Genomic DNA, 22,938 nt, shown 5'->3' on the forward strand with positions numbered 1-22,938 from the left:
ATTTTGCCATATGTGGACCCTAAATAAGTTTTTAACTTTATTGATATTTTTTACCCCTTGCATTTCTTGTGACGCATGTACAATACACTTTATCTGACTGTCCTAGTGTCAACAGGTACAGATATGATATGAACTTGCATATATATCTTACATATATGTGTGCGTATATATGGATCGTACAAAACAGTACGACGACAGAAAAAATGTCGAATTTGCCCTAAAAACTTAAATGTAAAAGAATATATTGTTAAACTCGCAAAAAGAAAAAACAGAATAACAATTTGTGAAATTGATATATTTATATTGTATACGGAAGTTGAACCACTGCAGGTTTTTCCGGATACACATATTGACGTAATGTTATCTATTTATAAGTACTTGCACAGGCCAGGGGTATGGCTAGGGGTGTTTATCAGTGTGTGATAATAGGCCTATACATATAATTTGATATACAATAATGGAAGCGTCTGCTACTGACAGTCGTGTGTCACACATACCGCAAGAATGAAGATCATGTATTCTAAGGATATCGTTACAAAACACAACCACCAGAATACCAACAGATAACAGTAAGTATACGTGTAAAACGTATTACATAGGATAATGTTATCTATATATTGTCCTACTACATATACGTGTTAATTATCAAAAAACATTTCTTTGTTTAAACATAAATGACATGCTTTTGGGCACAAATGCGAAAAAAAGCCACCATCGATTGAATGTTTTTGGTTAAATATGCTTTTATAAAGAGGACATTTATAAATTCAAGGCTGATACAGAAAGCGAAACAGCCCATTCTGTTTCCAGGTAGGCGCATATATGTATATATGTGTGTGTGTGTGTGTAAACATCCGCTTTGGGCTGTTGTTCGTCTCAGAGCTTGGTCCGTTTTGCGTACATGTACAGTGTATATCGATCTGTTTTGTCTCGGTATGTATGACCTAGTTAAGAATTCTATGGACACATTGTAGGTGTACATATACGTTAAAATAATTTTGTAGTGTGTACAAATAGAGATAATACATGTTTAGGTTCTCGTCTGCATGTAATGTTCAGTCCGGATCTTGTGAAGACTAAATCAATGTTTTAAACACACATCTCTGGTACGTGAAACTAACAATTCTTTTTTGTTTGAATTCACTAGACAGCCGTCGATAATACTATGACAAGAAGTTTCTTTTTGAAGGAAAGTTCGCGCTGACTTTTCTGTTTTTTGGTTTTTGTTAAACGGTTTTTTGTTTGTTTGTTTGTTTGTTTGTTTGTTTATCTATTTATTATAACGATACGCTACATGTTTCAGAGAAAACGTTATATCACTTATATCAGGGAAAGAATCGATATAAGACATGAACTTATGGAATGTCACGTCAATAAGGTAATTTCACATGTAGGTGTACATATCTATGTAAGCGCACGGAATAAAAACGATGACACTTACATGTAAATGATAAACATGCTTAAGTGTATGTTTTGGTGTTATGTGATCGTGTCATGTGATCGTGTAATGTGGTGATGTTAATATGTGGTGGTGTTATGTGATCATGTTATGTGATCGGGTTATGTGGTGGTGTTATGTGGTTGCGTTATGTGGTGGTGTTATGTGATCATGTTATGTGGTGGTGATGTGTGGTGGTGTTATGTGGTGGTGTTATGTGATCATGTTATGTGGTCGGGTTATGTGGTGGTGTTATGTGGTTGCGTTATGTGGTGGTGTTATGTGATCATGTTATGTGATCGGGTTATGTTGTGGTGTTATGTGGTGGTGTTATGTGATCATGTTTTGTGGTGGTGATGTGTGGTGGTGTTATGTGGTGGTGTTATGTGATCATGTTATGTGATCGCGTTATGTGGTGGTGATATGTGGTGGTGTTATGTGATCATGTTATGTGCTCGTGTTATCTGGTGGTGATATGTGGTTGTGTTATGTGGTGGTGTTATGTGGTGGTGTTGTGTGATCGGGTTATGTTGTGGTGTTATGTGATCATGTTATGTGATCGTTTTATGTTGTGGTGTTATGTGGTGGTGATATGTGGTGGTGTTATGTGGTGGTGTTATGTAATCTAGTCATGTGATCGTGTTATGTGGTGGTTATATGTTGTGGTGATATGTGGTGGTGTTATGTGGTGGTGTTATGTGATCATGTTATGTGATCGGGTTATGTTGTGGTGTTATGTGGTGGTGATATGTGGTGGTGTTATGTGGTGGTGTTATGTGATCATGTTATGTGATCGTGTTATTTGGTGGTGTTATGTGGTGGTGATATGTGGTGGTGTTATGTGATGTTGTTATGTGGTGGTGTTATATGGTGGTAATATGTGGTGGTAGTATGCGATCGTGTTATGTGATGGTATTATGTGATCGTTTTATATGATGTTGTTATGTGGTGGTGTTATGTGGTGGTATTATGTGGTGGTGTTATGTGATTGTGTTATGTGACTGTGATATGAGGTTGTGTTATGTGATGTTGTTATGTGGTGGTGTTATGTAATGGTGTAATGTGGTGGTGTTATATGGTGGTGATATGTGGAAGCGATATGTGATGGTGCTATATGATCGTGTTATGTGATGATGCTATGTGATAGTGTTATGTGATGGTGTTATGTGATCGTGTTATGTGATGGTGTTATGTGATCGTGTTATGTGATGGTGTTATGTGATTGTGTTATGTTGTGGTGTTATATGATCGTGCTATGTGATGGTGTTATATGATCGTGCTATGTGGTGGTGTTATTTGGTCGCGTAATGTATCGTGTTATGTGATGGTTCTATGTGATAGTGTTTTGTGATGGTTCTATGTGATAGTGTTATATGATCGTGGTATGTGGTGGTATTTGGTCGCGTTAGGTGATCGTGTTATGTGATGGTGCTATGTTATCGTGTTACGGGTGGTGTTATATGGTGATGGTGTTTTTTCGTAGTGGTGTTATGTGGTGGTGTTATTTAGACTTGGTGTTATTTGGTGCTGGTGTTATATTTTGGTGGTGTTATGTGGACTTTGTGTTATGTTGTGAAAGTGTTATGTGATGGTGTTATTTGTTGGTAGTGTTATGTGATGGTGGTGTTATTTGGTGGTTTTATGTGGTGGTGTTATGTGGACTTGGTGTTATGATGTTTGCGGTGTTATGTAAAGGTGTTATGTTATAGTGTTATGTGGTGGTGGTGGTGGTGGTATTATGTGATGGTGGTGGTTTTATGTGGACTTGGTGTTATGATGTTTGCGGTTTTATGTAAAGGTGTTATGTTATAGTGTTATGTGGTGGTAGTGGTATTATGTGATGGTGGTGGTGTTATGTGGACTTGGTGTTATGATGTTTTCGGTTTTATGTAAAGGTGTTGTGTTATAGTGTTATGGGGTTGTGGTGGTGGTTGTGGTATTATGTGATGGAGGTGGTGTTATGTGGTCTTGGTGTTATGATGTTAGCGGTGTTATGTAAAGGGGTTATGTTATAGTGGTATGTGGTTGTGGTGGGGGGGGGGGTGGTGGTGGTGGTTGATCATGTTATGTGATCGGGTTATGTGGTGGTGTTATTTAGACTTGGTGTTATTTGGTGGTGTTATGTGATGGTTCTATGTGATAGTGTTATGTGATGGTTCTATGTGATAGTGTTTTGTGATGGTTCTATGTGATAGTGTTTTGTGATGGTTCTATGTGATAGTGTTATATGATCGTGGTATGTGGTGGTATTTGGTCGCGTTAGGTGATCGTGTTCTGTGATGGTGCTATGTTATCGTGTTACGGGTGGTGTTATATGGTGATGGTGTTTTTTCGTAGTGGTGTTATGTGGTCTTGGTGTTATGATGTTTGCGGTTTTATGTAAAGGTGTTAGGTTATAGTGTTATGTGGTTGTGGTGGTGGTGGTGGTGGTATTATGTGATGGTGGTGGTGTTATGTGGACTTGGTGTTATGATGTACGCGGTGTTATGTAAAGGTGTTATGTTATAGTGTTATGTGGTGGTGGTGGTGGTGGTGGTATTATGTGATGGTGGGGGTTTTATGTGGACTTGGTGTTATGATGTTTGCGGTGTTATGTAAAGGTGTTATGTTATAGTGTTATGTGGTGGTGGTGGTGGTGGTGGTGGTGGTATTATGTGATGGTGGTGGTTTTATGTTATAGTGTTATGTTGTGTTCAATAAGCAACGTAAAAATAAAGAACAAGAAAGATCTTTTAAAAGACAAACGACAGAGTTTCGATATATTTGGCGCATTTTGGTACGTATCAGTTATCGAGTCGAATGTCGAGTAAATATTGTATATGAAGTACAAATGTAGTTGTTATTCCTAAGGCAGCATTATATCATGTTTGTGCTGTTTTGATGTACAATGTACAACCAGAGGTGTAAAATATGAAGCGTGTGATCTTGTCGGTCATTTTTATATTAGTACATACCAAATAATATGGTACGATCGTAGTTCCTTCACATTAAAACCTTGTTTTGTAGAAACTGTATTTAAAATTTTAACCAATCCAAAAACAACCAAACATTCAGTCTACATTGTCTTATAAGATTGCTTTACATAAAAGAACATTAAAACAGACATTTGTTGTCAACAGGTATGGCGTGTCAAACATTGTAACACAATTTATCATACTACTGGAACGAGCGGAAAGATATAAAAATAGATACATAATTATTGTGATCATTTTTTACTCGTGTGATACAGCTTTGTACAATATTTTGGTATATCTAGTTTATTTCAGTATTAGAAACATTCTAACACGTTTATGACTAGCAGGAGGTGACAGAGAACAACAGGACAACACTGTAGCTGATAAAGTGAGCAATGTTCTGCCTTACCTGTTTATTTGTTTGCAATTTGAACATTAATACTACTTTTTAAAAAAGTGTAACTTTTTATTAAAGAATATGATAATAATATATCAAATTATTATTTTGTAAATGACATCTCTGATAAGTTGATAGTTTAAATGACTTTGAGTTTTATCAGACTTTGTAAATACACAATAAATGCTAAGTTTGTTTTGAACACAAACAGTAAATGAATACTTATTTTGCGAGCTTTCGAAAACGTTTGTTTCTTTTATCAAGCAAAGAGTGTAAATGACCGGTGTCTCGACTATAAAACGCTTAAGACAACTCACAAAGCCACAATGTGCCGAAATAGTAAATTCAGCTGTTAAAAATCCTAGAGACATTTCGCCAAATAGCGCCAAATTAGATTCTTTGCTTGAAAAAGGACACAGACGTTCTCAAAAGCTCGCAAAATAAGTTTTCAATTACTGATTGTGTTTCAAAACAAATTAGCATTTATTATTCATACCAAACCTCATTCAATTGCTATTTCTGAGAACCACAAATGCACCATAGCCAAAAATGGAATCAGTATTGGTATATTACACGGATATCTTGTTCCCGTTATATAACATTTTATTTTAATTGATTTCATTCGGTTTTTAAGTTCTAAACCGCTGAAGACTTTTTGCCGATGGATCCAATTGGTGCGATAATTGTAATCTATCAAAATGTTTGCCAATGTGATTTTAACAATATTGTATATGTTTACGATAGCTTCAACATACTTATATATATATATATGTTGGGCTTGCAGACGAGCAGACGATTGGTATGACTAACCACAACAGTGAGCTGACCTGGGAACAAGGGGGCAACGATGAAAGTATAGTAAGTAATATAAATATGTATATGTTCACAAGAATGTCATGTGGTTTGGTTGATTCTTTATATATCTGAAATGAGGATGTAATTTTATCATATTTTTAAAACTTAATGTGTACTGAATATTTTCCCATTCACACCCAATATCACGGGTTGTTACATAACTCGGCGATGGAGCCTGGTGATCAATTTAGGGACGAGGAGGGATTTTGTATAATTTGTGTTTCCGTTTTGTACTCAAGCAAAATCGATGCATATTATCATTCGCTTTCTTTGAGATATTCTCGCTGTATTGCGGTTATACTATATTCTTATTTACATCCTCGTCTTCAGGAGGAGAGCTCCAATCCATCTCCTTTGTATTGTTCCACGGAACATGACGACGTTTTAGCGATGGATAACAGCCAGGAAACTCTAGATCTGCATGAAGAGGAAAACGTAAGAACTTTACTATTACAAAATGTAAGGCATTTTTTTTAAATAAATGTTTTTGACTTGCCTATCAAAAGTTTTGAAGAAATTGAAGTACATATTTGTAAATGATTCAGTCGTTTTGCAAATTTTCAATTATTTATTTCTAGGGAGAACCTGTCAATGCGCGTAAGAAAAAGAAATCTAAACGAAAAAAGAAAAAGAAAACCGGCAGAAAACAAGCGGCTGAGTCACAGGTAAGATGTACTGATGTTACTTATTTGTTGATAACGAACACATATAATTACACTTACCGAAAAAATTATATTTGTAAAATAAAATATAGATCAATTTGAAAAAGTACATGTAGACGAAGAAATATAAACACGACAGTCAGATAATAAATGAGAAAAAAATCATAAACATTTAAAATCAAAGTCTTTGCGGAAAGACAAAAGCTGAAACCTGTAAACATCAAAACATAATGTTTTGTAAATAGGATATTTTTGCGAAAGCCATATTCGCTATTCGGCATGTTCGTGAATCAGAAATCAGTTGTCTGTGACTGTAGTATATTATAGTATCAGTGAAACACTACGAATTTCTACCTTGATAAATCGGGAACCACGCTATACGTACACTATGGTTTTTTTTCTAATAAAATAAAACTTCATCTATTTTTCACCAATTGCAAAACAAGTTCTATATTATATTAATCACTTCTTGTTTGTCCGGAGAAATTCTATGTGGTCGGGCAGATGACCCCTTACCTTTTGATGTACAATTAGAAAATCGAACCCCGGTTGTTTCGGTGAAAGGCGAGCTCGCTATCCATTGCACCATCCGACCACTTTGTTTCTATTAAAGAGGGTATTTCCAGTGGATTTATTGGATGATCAGATATTCGCGGTATGCGTAATCTATCGAATATACTGATTAATCCTGTATTTTTAAAGATGTTAACTGTATACATTACTGTCAACATAGGCTGATATACATATCTATCTAAACATTCCGATCTCGGTACTTATGACATAATCAGTAGACAATTTGTCCCTATGGCACTATAGAGTATCGGGCTGTTGACCACTGCATCATCGAAAACTTCTTTTGTAAGGAAGTGAAGTAGTGTAATGGTAGGAGCTGCGGATATTTCTCGGTTTGATGATTGGGTGTCGTTTGTCTCGAGTTCGAGACTTGACAGCGCACGAGTCATAAAAATATCTTCCTTCCTGACTTTCTGTTTCTATGTCATTTATTTACATTTATATAGAAAAATGTGAAACTTGACAAAATGGAAAAAAGATATACAAAAACCGAGTTGATTGACAAATAATACGTTACATTTTCCACTAACGTTTTCACTGTATTTGCTCTTCAGGTACATAGTAACACTGTTTAACTGTACCACTGTTACTGCGTATCTGAAGAAGTACTAAGTAATACAGTGATCACGTTAGTGCAAAATGCTACGTCTCCTTTTGTTAAATAACTCGTTTTTGTATATATATATATATTTATATATTTGTTTGGCTAGGAGGCGGTAGCAGCTAGTGGTACGGTTATCCACGACAGCGAGTTAACTGGAAAACAACAGGGTAACACGGATACAACAGTAAGTGGCTCTGTCGTAAGCAAACAGAAATAACATGATAATTTTTTTTTGAAATATGATAATTTCATATATTTTTCTCAACGAGATATTTATTTGTTCATCACATGCAACCTGAAATCGCTCTATATGGGAGGGAGCCTTGTTATTAATTTGGGGACACAAGGGTTTTTAATATAATTAAATGTACGTTATACGCTTTGTAATTGGGATAATTTCTATGTAAGTATGTACAAATCTACGTTCTCATTTTAATAATAAGAGTTGTAGATCAACCTCAATTTCATGTTTAACGGATCAAGACGACGTCTTATCGACCAAGACACTCTGGATACAGGGGAGCACGTGGGAATAATTAACCTGCAAAATATAAAGGGTTTCATCATAACCCTCTTTATAGTAATACAGACATAAAATTATATTTGATTAAATCATTTTGTAAAACAGTGATCATTTATCTCTGAGAAGAACCTCTCACTATGATTCAGATATCAACCGGAAGGGAAATTTAAACTAACAGGCAACACACGTCAATGTAACAGGACTTTATTCTTACAAAATAAAAATGATATTATCATCATTAACCATATTAAGTGTCCATAATATTTTCTATTGATTCGAATATTGAATCGTTATTAAGAATATTATTGTTTTTACCAGAAAGAAACTGACGATGAATATAAGAAATCAACGAATGAGGAGGATGAAACTGACGGGAAACAAACGGCCGAGTCAGAGGTTATGGCCGAGTCACAAGTTACAGCCGAGTCACAGGTGACGGTCGAGTCAAAGGATACAGTCGTGTCATTGGTTACAGACGAGTCACAGATAACAGCCGAGTCACGGGTGACGGTCGAGTCAAAGGATACAGTCGTGTCATTGGTTACAGACGAGTCACAGACAACAGCCGATTCACAGATAACAGCCGAGTCACAGGTGAGAAAAAAAAATATACCAGGAATATTGAATTAACGAAACAATAGTGTCAACAGAAAGGCAAACGTTGGAAACATAATATATAATACATTTGTATGAGAGAAAATTAACATCCAAAATCAACATTCGGCAGGAAATACCACATTTGAAACCTAGAAAGGCATCAAAATACCACTGTTTAGATATCAAAGCACTAGTAAACACGAGAACTGTCTATTTTGTTTTAAGGAGGAATGTTCTAGTTCGAAGGGACGTGACGTTGACCTATTGACGATTCCTGTCCAGGAAACTATTGATATGGAGAAACAAGTAAGGGCATTACTACAAATGATTAAGAATTGAACCATCAATGCTGTTACTGTTAAAAGAAATATTGCTAGATACCTTACATCTAGTAATAACATGCAACTGCTGGTCCTTGTATTGTATTAGTGACATAATGCCCTTTGTATACACGAGCTATTGGAAACCAAGCTTTACATTTCCTTGTTTTATTCTTTACGAGAGTATTTTTTTGTAGATGTTGATGCAATAACTTAAAGGAACAATGTTAATAAACGATCTTGTATATTTGATATTCTGTTTTTCAATAAAAAAAATAAAAAGATAAAATATAAATTGGAAAATTTATAAAATCAAGATAATTGCTTGGTGTTAAATATTGTTTGATATTGGTGACGAAACGCTTTTTTCCCAAACGAGATATTGGGAACCAGGATAAATGTACAATCTCTTTTTATGCTTATCAATGCTTGTACATTTTGATACAATAGAAAGAGAAAGAAATGTGTTCAATTTTCCCCCCGTTACGTGACAATTAAGTGATTTGAGGTTATGCAGTTTTAGTAATGCTCATTGTTGGTTTAATTAGTTCGACATCGCACCGTATTTACATTCTCCTTGTCCTTCAAGACAAAAGTTATATTTGGTTTTGAAATTAAATCAAATTTATGTGACAATTGTATTATATTCAATGGTTCTGCCAATGCGAGTAAGACGAATTTAAGTTATATACGATAGAGTCACCATTCTTTAATGTTTTGCTAGGAGATGACTACAGCGACCGGTATGTCTACCAACGACAGTGGTGTTACCGGGGAACAACAGAGCAACATTGATGATAGAGTAAGTGAACATTTCAAAGTTCATCGGAAAAAAATCATTTGATTGTGTTAATGCTTTACTCTTTTGAAGTGAGATTGTAATTTATTGATATTTAAAAAAAACCATTAAATATACTAAATAATGTCTCTTTTACAACCATAACAATGTGCTTTTACATTGCTCGAGGCTGGACCCTGGTTATCAATGTAGTGACAAAGACGGATTCTGTCTAATTTGTGTGTCCGTTTTGTATTCAAGCAAAATTGATGCATGAGTATTATCTTGATGTATGTTCTCGCCTGAAGGAGGATAGTTCAATTCTATTTCCTATTCATTGTTCCACAGAACATACCCAAGTAATTGATTCTATTGTTTTGTAAAGTTTTAATTGTTGATTTCTAGGAAGAACCTGTCACTTCGCGAAAGAAAAAGAAATCTAAACGTAAAAAGAAAAAGAAAAACAGAACTGAACAAACGGAAGAGTTACAGGTAAGACTTACTTAAGTGTACTTTTTTAAATTACAAATCAATTGTTTGTGGTTAGTAATTCGTATTTAAACAAAGAGATAATATCACAAGCGTCCACTAAACTGTATGGACTGTCCTATAAGTTACCCGCATGTTTTATAAGTGCTTCACTTATTGGATAGTTGTACATGTGACATCACATTCAAGATGATTGACGGGCGGAGCTAAATTGGAGTCATTCTGCGATCATGTTTAAACTAAAATAATTAACACATACATGTTTTTCAGGATGACATTAAATCTTAAGACCAAGCGGTGTCCTATCCTTATGACACAACATATTTCAAATCAAAAGCTAGAATACCAGTGGTGTATATATCCTTGTAATTCAACGCGTTCAAATTCCACTAACGATTTACTTTCCTTCAAATTTAACCAAATAAAACATGTCCCCCGACGAGACACTTATTTCCATACCGTTTGGAGCTCTTATACATAAATTGCCGTTTCTGTCCCGATCTTTGCCTCTTTGTGTTTTTGAACCAGGTTACGTCACGTTAGTCACATAATTTAATAATATTTTACTCGTTAGTACGTTATATGAGCGAACCGCTGTTGTTTTCTCAAAAAGTAACTGTGAATAAGTTTTGCTTTGATCCAGATTAATTCTGCACTTCTGTCGCAAAATAACTGTTTTTCCAAAATATTGCGGCAAAGATATTCTTACATTTATGGCATTTCTGCAACTTCTGTCAGTGTCTGGATATCCCTCTGGGTTTTTTCGATGTTAATATAGAATCCAGCTTCTTGAATAATTTGTTCCTCCCTTTAGTGGTTCCACTTTCTTCAATTGTTGTGTAATATGTCCCATTTCATTCTGAGATATGTCAATGATGTCGCAAGTGTGTAACATGTTATCAATAGAGTGGACATGACAGACTGCTCACACCTGGATACCTATTTGATAAATTAAGGATACAAAGTGGAGCGGTATTCGGGCCAATATTTGTTCTCATACTTGTTGAAAACTTATTAGGTTTCGGTTGATATCTAACTTAAAGTATCAGTGATGCAATATTAATTTTTACTCCGATAAATAGGGAATCATTACGTGTCAGTAATGCATTACTTATGGCTACATTGATAAAAGGGGAACCATGCTTAATGTACTATGTTTCCTATAAATCAATTGTGGAGGTTAATACGGTATTAAATCTGTGTAATATTTGTTATGCATCGGATATGTTTAAGGATATTAACTGTATATGTTTGGCTAGGAGGCGACAGCAGCTATTGGTACGAGTACCAACGACGGAGAGTTATATGGAAAACAGCAACACAAAAGTGACACACTAGTAAGTAGGTCAACTGAATGTTAACGGAAATACCATTTTCTCGAGACGTTAAGGTTTTGGTCATAATAAAAAAAAAATCAACAAATGATCCATTTGTTAATCAAAAGAAATAACAAGCGTTAAAAATCGTTAAATATAGGAACTTGATGATTAATTTTCGGACAAAGAGGATTTCCATATGTATTTTTCTGGTAATTTTGTACCGAAGCAGAGTTAATATGTACACATACATATGATACGTCTTGTAATTTTACTTTCTATTCATGAAATTGTTTCACATACAAATCTTCGTTCTCATTTTTAGGAGGAGAGTTCCAATCAAACCTCAGTTTTATATTCAGTGGAACAGGCTGACATCTTAGCAAAGGGTCTCTACCAGGAAACTGTTTTTACAGAGGAACACGTAAGGATATACCGATTTCAAAATATAAAGGATTTTATCATTTAGTTGCTTTCCTCGTGCATTTTAATTTTCTCAGTAAAGAGATACACATTGCATTTGATTCCATAGCTTTGTAACATTATATCTTTGAGCGAAAGAAATCAATCGGAATAAAAACTCAAACTGACAGGAAATAAAGGCCAAGTCACAGAACTCTACTATTACATTTGTTCAGGATTGTATCATCATATTCCTTTTCGACCTGTCCATTATTTTCCATTGATTGAAATTGAAAATTAAACGGATATGAATTTGATTCAATAGGTAAATAAATTAATAAATTATAAATTATTTAATTGTTAACACCAGAAAGAGAAAGATAAAACTGGCGGAAAACAAACGGCCGAGGCGCAGATTACAGCCGAGTCACATATTACAGCCAAGTCACAGATTACAGCCGAATCACATACATGTATAACAGCCGAATCGCAGATGGCGGCCGAATCACAGGTGACAGTCAAGTCACATGGAAAGGTAAGCATAGGAAACAAGCAGATATCAAATGGAATGAAAATTAAAATTAATCTTGATATCTAAATATAAAAACAATTGAAAGGCTGGTAATTGTTAAATAGGATACATTTGAGAGAGATGTGAGTGATAACGCTGTTAGTTAAATATTGTATGGTATCTTTGATTTATTGGAAACCACGCTGGATGTGCATTTTCTTTTTATGCTTTACGAGTGTAATGGAATTTTGAATGGAATTTCAAACAGGAAAAAAATGTGTACACGGTCCAATATGTTTCATAATCTACTTTGCAATAAAAGCAAACAAAAAACAAAAAACAATAAGTGAAAATAAATAAATTGTTAAATCAAAAAAACAATCAACATAATTTAACTTGGGTTTTTCTGGGAGGAGACTGTAGCTTGTTGTACATGCACGATGCAAAATAAAAAGCGATTTGTAATTAAGATACTTTATGTATACAAATAAATCATATCCTTATTGTACCCACGCTTTAGTGCTGGGGGTTAAGTATATTAGTAATACTAATTCATATTGTAAATTAAATATAATTTAAGTATTTGTAATTGATATACTTTATGTATACAAATAAATCATATCCTTATTGTACCCAAGATTAGTGATGGGGGTTAAGTATATTGGAAATTCTAATTCATATTGTAAATTAAATATAATTTAAGTATTTGTAATTGAGATACTTTATGTACATAAAAATAAATCATATCCTTATTGTACCCAAGCTTAGTGATGGGGGTTAAGTATAAAGTAATTTCTTCGTTGGTGCGTGCGTTTGTAGTAAAAGAGGGGCCCCGGTGGCCAAGTGGTTAACGCGTCTGATATTCTGCTACCACTAGCCCTCCACTACTGGGTCGCGGGTTCGAGGAGCAGGCGCCAGGTACTGGCCGTAGGTCGGTGTTTTTTTGCGGGAACTCTGGTTTCCTCCACCACCAAAACCTGGCACGTCCTTAAATGACCATAGCTGTTAATAGGACGTTAAACACAAAAAAACCCAAACCAAACAAAGACCGTAGTAACAAGTTTATGTACAAGATATATCACGAACAAATTTAGTTTATTTTTACATCATAGTATGATCTCAATCTTCGTGAACGATAAATACACCATAGCCAAAAATAGAATAATTTTGGTACATTTACCCGAATGTCTTGTTCCCGTTGATATGTTCATAACAGATATGTAAATATGATGCTGTAAGATCTACGTGTAAACCATTTGGGAAACATTTTGTTAATATTCGTTTCTTTTGGTTTCGAAGTCCTTAGAAAAATTAACTAAACTAATAAAATTTGATTTCACCGATTTGTGTGATACTTGTTATCCATTTAATATGGTGCCAATGTGCTTTTCACAAAATTAATATATATTCGAGGGAGTCAACCTATTCTTATATATGTTTGGCTTTATTTGTTCACAAGAATATCAGGTGATTAGGTTGATTCTTTATACGTCTGAAATGAGATTGTTACATAACTCGGCGTTGGAGCCTGGTGATCAATTTAGGAGGGATTTTGTATAATTTGTGTTTCCGTCTTGTACTCAAGCAAAATCGATTCATACTATCATGCGCTTTCTTTGAGATATTCTCGCTGTATACGGTTATATGATATTCTTATTAACATCTTCGTCTTCAGGAGGAGAGCTCCAATCCATCTCCTTTTTATTGTTCACCGAAACATGACGACGTTTTAGCGATGGATCACAGCCAGGAAACTGTGCATACGGAGGAAAATGTAAGGACTTAACTATTACAAAATGTAAGGTATTTTTTTAAATGAATGTTTTTGACTTGCCTTTCCAAAGATTTGAAGAAATTGAAGTACATATTTGTAAATGGTTCAGTCGTTTTGTAAATTTTCAATTGTTTATTGCTAGGAAGAACCTGTCACTTTGCGTAAGAAAAAGAAATCTAAACGAAAAAAGAAAACCGGCAGAAAACAAGCGGCTGAGTCACAGGTAAGATATACTGATGTTACTTATTTGCTAATGACGAACACAAATAATTACACTTACCAGAAAAATTACCAGTAAAATAAAATATTTATCAATTTGAAAAAGTAGACTAAGAAATATAAACACGACAGTCAGATAGTACATGAAAGGAACAAATATAAACATCCAAAATCAAAGTCCGAGCGGAAAGACAAAAGTTGAAACCTGTAGACATCATGACATAATGTGTTGTAAATGGTGCATTTTAGCTATACACTTATTCGTAATTCGACTTGTTCGTGAATTAGAAATCAATTGTTTGTGACTAGTATTTTATAATACCAGTGATGCACTGCGAATATTTACCTTAATAAATGGGAAACACGCTATACTTATCTATATTTACATTGCGATCTAGACTTTTAGCGTTTGAAGTAATGTAATGGAATGAGCTGCGGGTATTTCTCGGCTAGGCGATTGGTTGTCGTTGGTCGTGAGTTCGAGGCCCAGACAGGGCACGAATCATAAAAATGTCCCCCTTCCTGGAGTTTTGTTTCTACGTCATTTATATATATTTATATAGAAAATGTCAAACTTGACAAAATGCAAATAATTATAAATTAAAAAAAAAAAGGTTAGGTGACCAAATAAGACGTTACACGTTACAACATTTTGCACTAACGTTTTCACTGTATTAGTTCGTCAGGTGCATAGTAACACTGCTTAGCTGTAAGACTGCCACCATGCACCTTAAGAGGTACTTAAGAATACAGTGACAACGGTAGTGCAAAATGTTAAGTCCTATTTTATCAATTAACTCGCTTTTTATGTATATATATGTTTGGTTAGGAGGCGACCGCAGCAGCTAATGGTACGGTTATCCACGACAAAGTGTTAACTGGGAAACAACAGGGAAACACGGATACACCAGTAAGTGGGATCTGTCGTAAGCAAAAATAAATGACGTATGATATAATTTAACTTTTCTGAATTATGACTGTTTTATATATCATTTTTCTCAACAAAATATTTATTTGTTCATCACTTGCAACATAAGTAATCTGAAATCGCTCTAAATGGGAGCCTGGTGATGAATTGGTTGGTTTTCAATATGTTCTGTTGGTTCAATTTGTGCTGGGCACATCTACATTATGAGCTTTGTAATTGGGATAAGTTCTATGTAAGTGTGTACGAATCTACGTTCTCATTTTAAGGACGTGAGTTGTAATACAACCTCAGTTTTATGTTTAACGGATTACGACGACGTCTTATTGACGAGTTGATACACAAGAGCACATGAGAACATTTAACCTACAAAATGTTAAAGATTTCTTCATTTTCCCCCTTTTTAAACTTTCAAGTAATAGAGACATAAATCTATATTTGATTAAATCGTTTTGTAAAAAAAGTAATCATTTATTTCTAGAAAGAACTTCTCACTACCAACAGAAAGGGAACTTTAAACGTACAGGAAACAAACGTCAGTGTCACAGGACTTTACTCTTACAAAATAAAAAAAGGTTATTATCATCATTAACCCGTTTAAGTACCAATAGTATTTTCTCTCAATTCGAATAAATATTTAAATATCAATGTGAATGATTCAATTTTCATGGAAATAATCATTTATATTACCAGAACCACACTGCCGATGAGTTTAAGAATTCAACGGGAGTGGAAGATGAAACTGACGAGAACCAAACGACCGAGTCACAGGTTACAGCCTCACAGGTTACAGCCGAGTCACACGTTACAGCCGAGTCACAGGTTATAGCCGAGTCACAGGTAATAGCCGAGTCACAGGTTAAAGCCGAGTCACAAGTTACAACCGAGTCACAGGTTACAGTCGAGTCAACGGTTACAGCCGAGTCAAAGATAACAGCGGAGTCAGAGGTGAGATGTGTTATATATTATTATTTTCGTTTTAATCTCGAATGCATGTATTTTAACCTAATTAGAAGAACATATCAGTAAAATACAATTGATAGAAAAAAAATTACAGCACGGGCTGTAGACTACTGAGTGTAGACAAAAAAGGCAAGCATAGAAAACAGGAATATATAAAGTGAAGGAAAAATGAACATCACAAATTAGCATTCGGCAGGAAACACAACATTTGAAACCAGACAGGCTTCAAATCACCATTGTTTAGACATCAAAGTACTGGTTAAAGCCTGATTTGTCTTACTTGTTTTAATGAGAAATGTTCTAGTCCGCCCAGGAAACACAGATCTTGGGAACCAGACTATATGTACATTCTGTTTTTATACTTTACGTTATTAATGCTTGTATATTTAGATACAATATGTACCAGAGCCGGTGTTATTATACTAATATGTTTCGTGATTTGTTTATCTAAACAAAAATAGAAACATCTAGTTTATAAAAGCAACTAAGGTATATGTTTTGCTGGAATGAAACTGACAGAACGGACAAAACAATAACAACAAACCAGGTCACAGATATAATGTTTTGTGTAAAAATACAACTAACAAAACCAACCAAACGAGAATGAACATTTAAAACACCCCAAATCAAAAGTCATTGTAGAAAGAGAATACCTGGAGCCTCTCATCATCAGAACAAATTACAATCGTTGTAAAAACAAATATTTCCTAAAAAGAAATGTGCTCAAGTTTTGTTTTTTGTTGTTTTGGTATTTTTCTGTGACGTGGCAATATGGTGTTGATGATTAGAGATTATGCAGTTTTAGTGATGTGATGCTCTTTGCATCCTTTACCACATAACTTCTATTTGAGTTTTAAAAGTAAATCAAATGTGTGTGGGAATTGCATTATATTCAATGGTTCAAGTAGAAATTAATTCATAAACGATAGATTCACCATTCTCTCACATTGTATATGTATTTGGCTAGGAGATGACTGCAGCGACCAGTATGCCTATTAACGACAGTAAGATTACCGGTAAACAACGAAGCAACAATGATAATGGAGTAAGTATTATTATTTCATAGTTCATCGGAAAAAATCATTTGACTGTGCCGATGCTTTACTCTTTCGAAGTGGGATTGTAATTTATTGATATTTAAAAATAGATATAATAAATATAGTCTCACAACCCATACCATGATTTTTTAAGTAGCTCGGTGCTGCATCCTGGGTCAATGTTAGGACAAGACGAATTCTGTATGATTTGAGTATCACATTTTTATCTTCATTCTCGTCTGAAGGAAGAGAGTTCCAATACATTACGGACCATACCCAAGTACATATTTGTTAATGGTTCAATAGTTTTGTAAATGTTTAATTGTTTATTTCTAGGAAGAGCCTGTCGCTGCGCGTAAGACACAGAAATCTAAACGAAAAAAGAAAAAGAAAACAAGCACTAAACAAGCGGCTGAGTTACAGGTAAGATTTACTTAAGTGTGAATTACAAATCAATAGTTTATGGTAAGCATTTATATTTAAACAAAGCAATGAAATCTTAAGTATCATATTAAGCTGCATAAACTGCACAATAAGTTATACCCATGTTTTATAAGTGCTTCACTTATTGGACAGTTGTACATGTGACATCACATTATAGATGATTGACGGACGGAGCAAAATTGGAGTCTTTCAGTGGCAAATGATAAAACTAAAATAATTAATACATGTATTTTTCGGGATAATATTCAATTCTAAGTACAACTGTTGTGCTATCCTTATAATCCAACTCATTAAAATCAACTGCTACAGTACCAGCGGTGTATACATCCGTGGAATTCAACACATTCTAAATTCACTAACGTTTTACTCTCCTTAAAATTTCAACACAAATGTTCCCGAGGAGACAACCATTTCTCTTCAGTCTGATAAAAACTCATAGATTTAATTTGTGACGGCGCCGTTACTGTATTCCCGATGTTTGCCATTTTGTGTATTTGAATCAGGTTAAATTACACTACTTACATTGATAATAGGTTCCTCGTTAGTGCATTTATATAAGCGAACAACTGAAGATGTCCAATTTTTTCAACAAGTAATTGTAAATTGTGTTTGGTTTTTATGCACATTCAGATTGATTCTGAACTGAGGGCGTCGTTTAGAATTTCCAAAAATACTGCGCCAAAATATTTTTACATTTTCTCTCCGTTCTGCAATCCTTTCATGTTCTTTTTGCCAATTTTGATATCTGCGGATAGCCCTTTGTTTATTTTTTAAATTAAGTACACAGCGAATCTTCCCGTCACTTGTTGTGTCATATGTTTCATTTAATTCTGAAATCTTGAAAAAAAAGCTTGATTGAAATGAAAAGTAAGGTGCCTTGATTTATATCTCTGTATTAAAACATCACTCAATAAACTTTCGGTATCTTAATTTTCGCCGGGTGAATCTTGAAGCTGACACTGTATATATAATTAATACTCCTGCATGTCTGTCTGAAAATAGCCTATATAATGAATCCATGGCATGACATATACAGCAATGATTAAAACGTGCATAGCAATGATGTTACAAGTGTGTAATATGTTATCAATAGAGTGGACATGACAGACTTCTTACACCTGGATACCTATATAATAAATTAAGGATACAAAGTAGAGCGCTATTCGGGCCACGATTTGTTCTCATACTTATTGAAAAGTATTTGGTTAAAATTTAACTTAACGTATCAGCGATGTACTACTAATTATCACCTCGATAAATAGGGAATTAGTGAAGCACTAATAATTACTGCATTGATAAATAGGGAACCATGCTTTATGTGGTCCATTTTCTATAAAAAAAATATATATTATTTTTGTGGAGGTTAATACATGATTCAATCTGTAGAATATTCGTAATCTATGGTATAGGTTTAAGTAAATTAACTGTATATGTTTGGCTAGGAGGCGACAACAGCTATTGGTACGAGTACCAACGACGGAGAGTTATCTGGGAAACAGCAACACAAAAGTGACACACCAGTAAGTAGGTCAATTGAATATCAACGGAAATTACATTTTTTCGAGACGTCAAGGTTTTTATCATATTCATTTTTCTTTCAACAAATTATCCCTTTTTTTATCGAAAGAAATAATAAGCGTTAAAATCGCTAGATACAAGAACCAAATGATTAATTTTTGGACAAAGAGGCTTTCTGTACATCTTTTTCTGTTAATTTTGTACCGAAGCAGTGTTTATTTGTACTCATATAATTATATGATGCGCCTTGTAATTTTACTTTCTTTACATGGAATTGTATCATATGCGAATCTTTGTTCTCATTTGATGGAGGAGAGTTCCAATCAAACCTCAGTTTTATGTTCAGTGGAATAGGCTGACGTCTTAGCAAAGGAGACACACGTAGGGATATACAAATTACAAAACATAAAGGATTTTATCACTTAGTTGCTTTTCATGTGCATTTACAATTTTCTCAGTAATTGCATTTGATTCAATAGTAATTAAGGGTGGTCGGGTGGTGCATTGGATAGCGCACTTGCCTTTAATCAAGGCGGTCTGGGTTCGATTCCCTGATCGGACGTGAAAAGGTTGGGGTCACCTGCCCGACCATGTGGGTTTTCTCCGGGTACTTCGGTTTCCTCCCAGACTAAAACCTCTCACGCGCTAACATCCGGGCCAACAAGAGTGATTAATATAAGTTGAAATAAATTGTTTCGTAATTGTTGTAAAATGAATAAAGTCTATAATTTAGATTCAATAGCTTTGTATTGAGTTCAAGAAATCATGCGGAATGAAAACTGTAATTGACAGGAAATAAAGGCCAAGTCACAGTACTCTACTATTACATTTTTTTTCAGGATTGTATCATCATAGTTCTTTTCGACATGTCTATTATTTTCCATTGATTCAAATGAAAATTTGAACGGGAATGAATTTGATTCAATAGGTAATTAGATTATGATTGTTAATACCAGAAAAAGAAGGATAAAACTGGCGGGAAACAAACGGCCGAGTCGCAGATTACAGCCGAGTCGCAGATTACAGCCGAGTCACACACATGTTTAACGGCCGAGTCAAATGTTACAGCCGAATCACAGATGCCGGCTGAATCAAAGGTTACAGTCGAGTCGCTGGGAAAGGTAAACATAGGAAACAAGTAGATATCAAATGGAATATAAGTTATAATTTATCTTTAAATTGATATCTAGATCTGAAGACAACAATTCAAATGCTAGTCATTGTTAAATATGATGCTTTTGAGAGAGATGTGAGTGACAACCGCTGGTAGTTAAATATTGTATGATATTAGTAATTCACAAAAAAAATGCAATTTCTTTTGAAATAGATTTTGGTGGTCATCAGTCAAATTAAAAGGGTCAAATGTCATAGTTAAAATCACAATTTACCATTTTTAAAAGAATAATATTATGTACGAAACATCTAATTAACCTTCTTTAAATTTAATTACATTTCAAACCATAGTATTGTAGCGTTAAATTGTACACCTGATTAAATCATGGGGGTCAGAGGTCAAGGTTAAAGGGTTCACGGGCCAAGAAGAGTGGGTATATATCTTAGTCAATCTCTTATATCTTTGTATTCATCTTCCTTCTCATTTTAAGGAGAAATATTCCAATTCAACCTCTTATCTGTGTTTAACAGGAAGGAGCTTTATCGAAGGAACTCTGTCAGAAAACTCTTGTCTTGGAGAAACAGGTAAGGACATCACTATGGCAAAATATTGATAACTCAACAATCATGCTTGCTTTCGACTGTCTATTTATTTTTAAGTAATTGAAACCTATGATTATAATTGAGTTGCTCTCAATGTAAGGAAAATATACTCTGTTTTTTTACTACTTGCCTTTCTGAAGGAGGAGTGTTCAAGTTCTACCCCCAATAAACGTAGTATGGAAAATAACAACGACTTACCGAAGGATCCTTGCCAAGAAACTGTATCCGCGGAGAGACTTACGAAGGTATTACTAATATAGCATAGTATAAGAGAAACATCTGTTTATAACGTGTTCCAGTAATTTTAATGCATATATATGGTAAAATCTTATTCGATTACTTTGTAAAATCTTTTTTTTTTATTTCTAGGAAGGACCCATTACTCAACACAAGGAACAGGTGTATGAAAGAAAAGAAAACGAAACCAATAGAAAGCCAACACCCGAAACACAGGTAAGATAGCATTTACATTGCTGATTTATCAATAATGAATACATAAATACATATAATTACATTAACTGAAAAAAGACATATCAGTACAGTGCAAAAGACAAAAATATAATGGCAACAACTGTAAAATCCTGCGGAAGGAAAAGGAAACATAGTGAGTTGCAGGTACCTTCAAGTTAAAAAAGATACAACCATCCCAAATCAACGTCAGGACAAAAGCGACTTTTTGAACTAGATAGAAAATTAGAGACTTTTTTTTACTAAATTGAATATTTCCGATAATAATTTTTGGTCAGTAAGAAGTAAACTAGTGATGGCTGATGATTGCACAGTATCATAAACCACATACGTATGTACTATTTCTTTATACTACACGATTGTACAACTTGTTGATTTTAATGTAAGATTAAATATATGTGATATTCGTTAACTATCTGATATGTTTCATAGCACAATTTCATACAAAATCTTATATATGTTGATTGTGTAAAACCATATATTTGTTAAGGAGGCGACTACAGTGGCTGGTAAGACTACCTTTGACGGAATATTACATGGAGAACAACAGAACGACACCAGTACCCGTGTAAGTAAATATTTGTAAAGTGTCTAGTAACGATATATAATTGATATATTTTCACGTTTATTTTAAATAATGTGTACTTTTCCTTTCCTCAAAAAATATATTGATGACATTTTCACAATCAGTAAAACGTTAAAAGGTACGGCTAGATGTTGGAGTCCGGTGAAACAAAGGAAATTTCCGTTAATATTGTGCATGTATTCACTCGAATTTTGTTCTTTACTAATGAGCATTTTGAAATTTCTTTTCAATATGTTCTGATTAGGTGCATGTGTTTATACACGAATCCATATTTAACATCTCAACTTTAGTTCTATACAGTATATTCCTGTTTGAAAAACAACTTATTACAAGGAGAAAAATCTAAGGGAATTCATACCGTAGTATTGAATGTTAATTCATTGTTGTTAAAAGATACAACTGTCGTAGGAAGTGTTTGCTATAACAATGCATTTGTTTGGCAGATGAGGAGCTACGCTGATTGTGTGAAGACAGGAAAACTAAAAAGTAAAAGTAGGTAAAGCAAATCCTTGGATTCGAAAACTATGATAGTTGACATATTTTCAAGTTGAACTGTTGGAGTACATATGCAGTTTCTTCACAATAAGCTGTCATATTACTTATTTCTTCATTCACCGAAACAATGCTATAATAGTAAGGCAACTAAGAAATCAAAGACAAACTAAAGACAAAAGAGTGGTTGAGTGGCGCAGTGGAAAGCGCACTCGGGTTTCATCAAGAAGGCTGGAGGTATGGAGTTACCTGCACGACCGTGTGGTTTTCTTCGAGTACTTCGGTTTCTCCTTCATTATGACCTCTGTCGCACTAACACCTGGGCAAACAATAATGTTTTAAAAAGTGAATATTAAGTGTATCACAATTGTTGTAAA

General features: G+C 34.4%; 1 protein-coding gene across 16 annotated transcripts in view; it reads left to right on the forward strand.

Moving 5' to 3' along the window:
* Positions 1 to 376: 376 nt before the first annotated feature.
* The window catches only part of LOC110454543 (helicase with zinc finger domain 2-like), a 36,642-nt gene continuing 14,080 nt past the window's right edge, over positions 377 to 22,938 (forward strand). The window contains exons 1-27 of one of the 16 annotated variants that reach the window (XM_021504102.1): positions 377 to 569; positions 773 to 933; positions 4,695 to 4,780; positions 5,571 to 5,647; positions 5,975 to 6,103; positions 6,223 to 6,309; positions 7,590 to 7,667; positions 8,325 to 8,600; positions 8,829 to 8,909; positions 9,648 to 9,725; positions 10,107 to 10,193; positions 11,450 to 11,527; positions 11,832 to 11,930; positions 12,279 to 12,443; positions 14,095 to 14,193; positions 14,336 to 14,416; positions 15,242 to 15,322; positions 16,031 to 16,285; positions 17,268 to 17,345; positions 17,674 to 17,760; positions 19,224 to 19,301; positions 20,256 to 20,420; positions 20,944 to 20,997; positions 21,156 to 21,260; positions 21,385 to 21,468; positions 21,974 to 22,051; positions 22,513 to 22,561. In XM_021504102.1, coding sequence (XP_021359777.1) covers positions 5,591 to 5,647; positions 5,975 to 6,103; positions 6,223 to 6,309; positions 7,590 to 7,667; positions 8,325 to 8,600; positions 8,829 to 8,909; positions 9,648 to 9,725; positions 10,107 to 10,193; positions 11,450 to 11,527; positions 11,832 to 11,930; positions 12,279 to 12,443; positions 14,095 to 14,193; positions 14,336 to 14,416; positions 15,242 to 15,322; positions 16,031 to 16,285; positions 17,268 to 17,345; positions 17,674 to 17,760; positions 19,224 to 19,301; positions 20,256 to 20,420; positions 20,944 to 20,997; positions 21,156 to 21,260; positions 21,385 to 21,468; positions 21,974 to 22,051; positions 22,513 to 22,561 — 2,509 coding nt within the window. In that variant the 5' untranslated portion in view covers positions 377 to 569; positions 773 to 933; positions 4,695 to 4,780; positions 5,571 to 5,590. The other 15 variants (XM_021504101.1, XM_021504095.1, XM_021504110.1 and 12 more) reach the window with 15 other exon arrangements.

The sequence above is a fragment of the Mizuhopecten yessoensis genome, unplaced genomic scaffold (assembly GCF_002113885.1).
Source record: "Mizuhopecten yessoensis strain PY_sf001 unplaced genomic scaffold, ASM211388v2 scaffold7907, whole genome shotgun sequence".
NCBI lineage: Eukaryota > Metazoa > Mollusca > Bivalvia > Pectinida > Pectinidae > Mizuhopecten > Mizuhopecten yessoensis.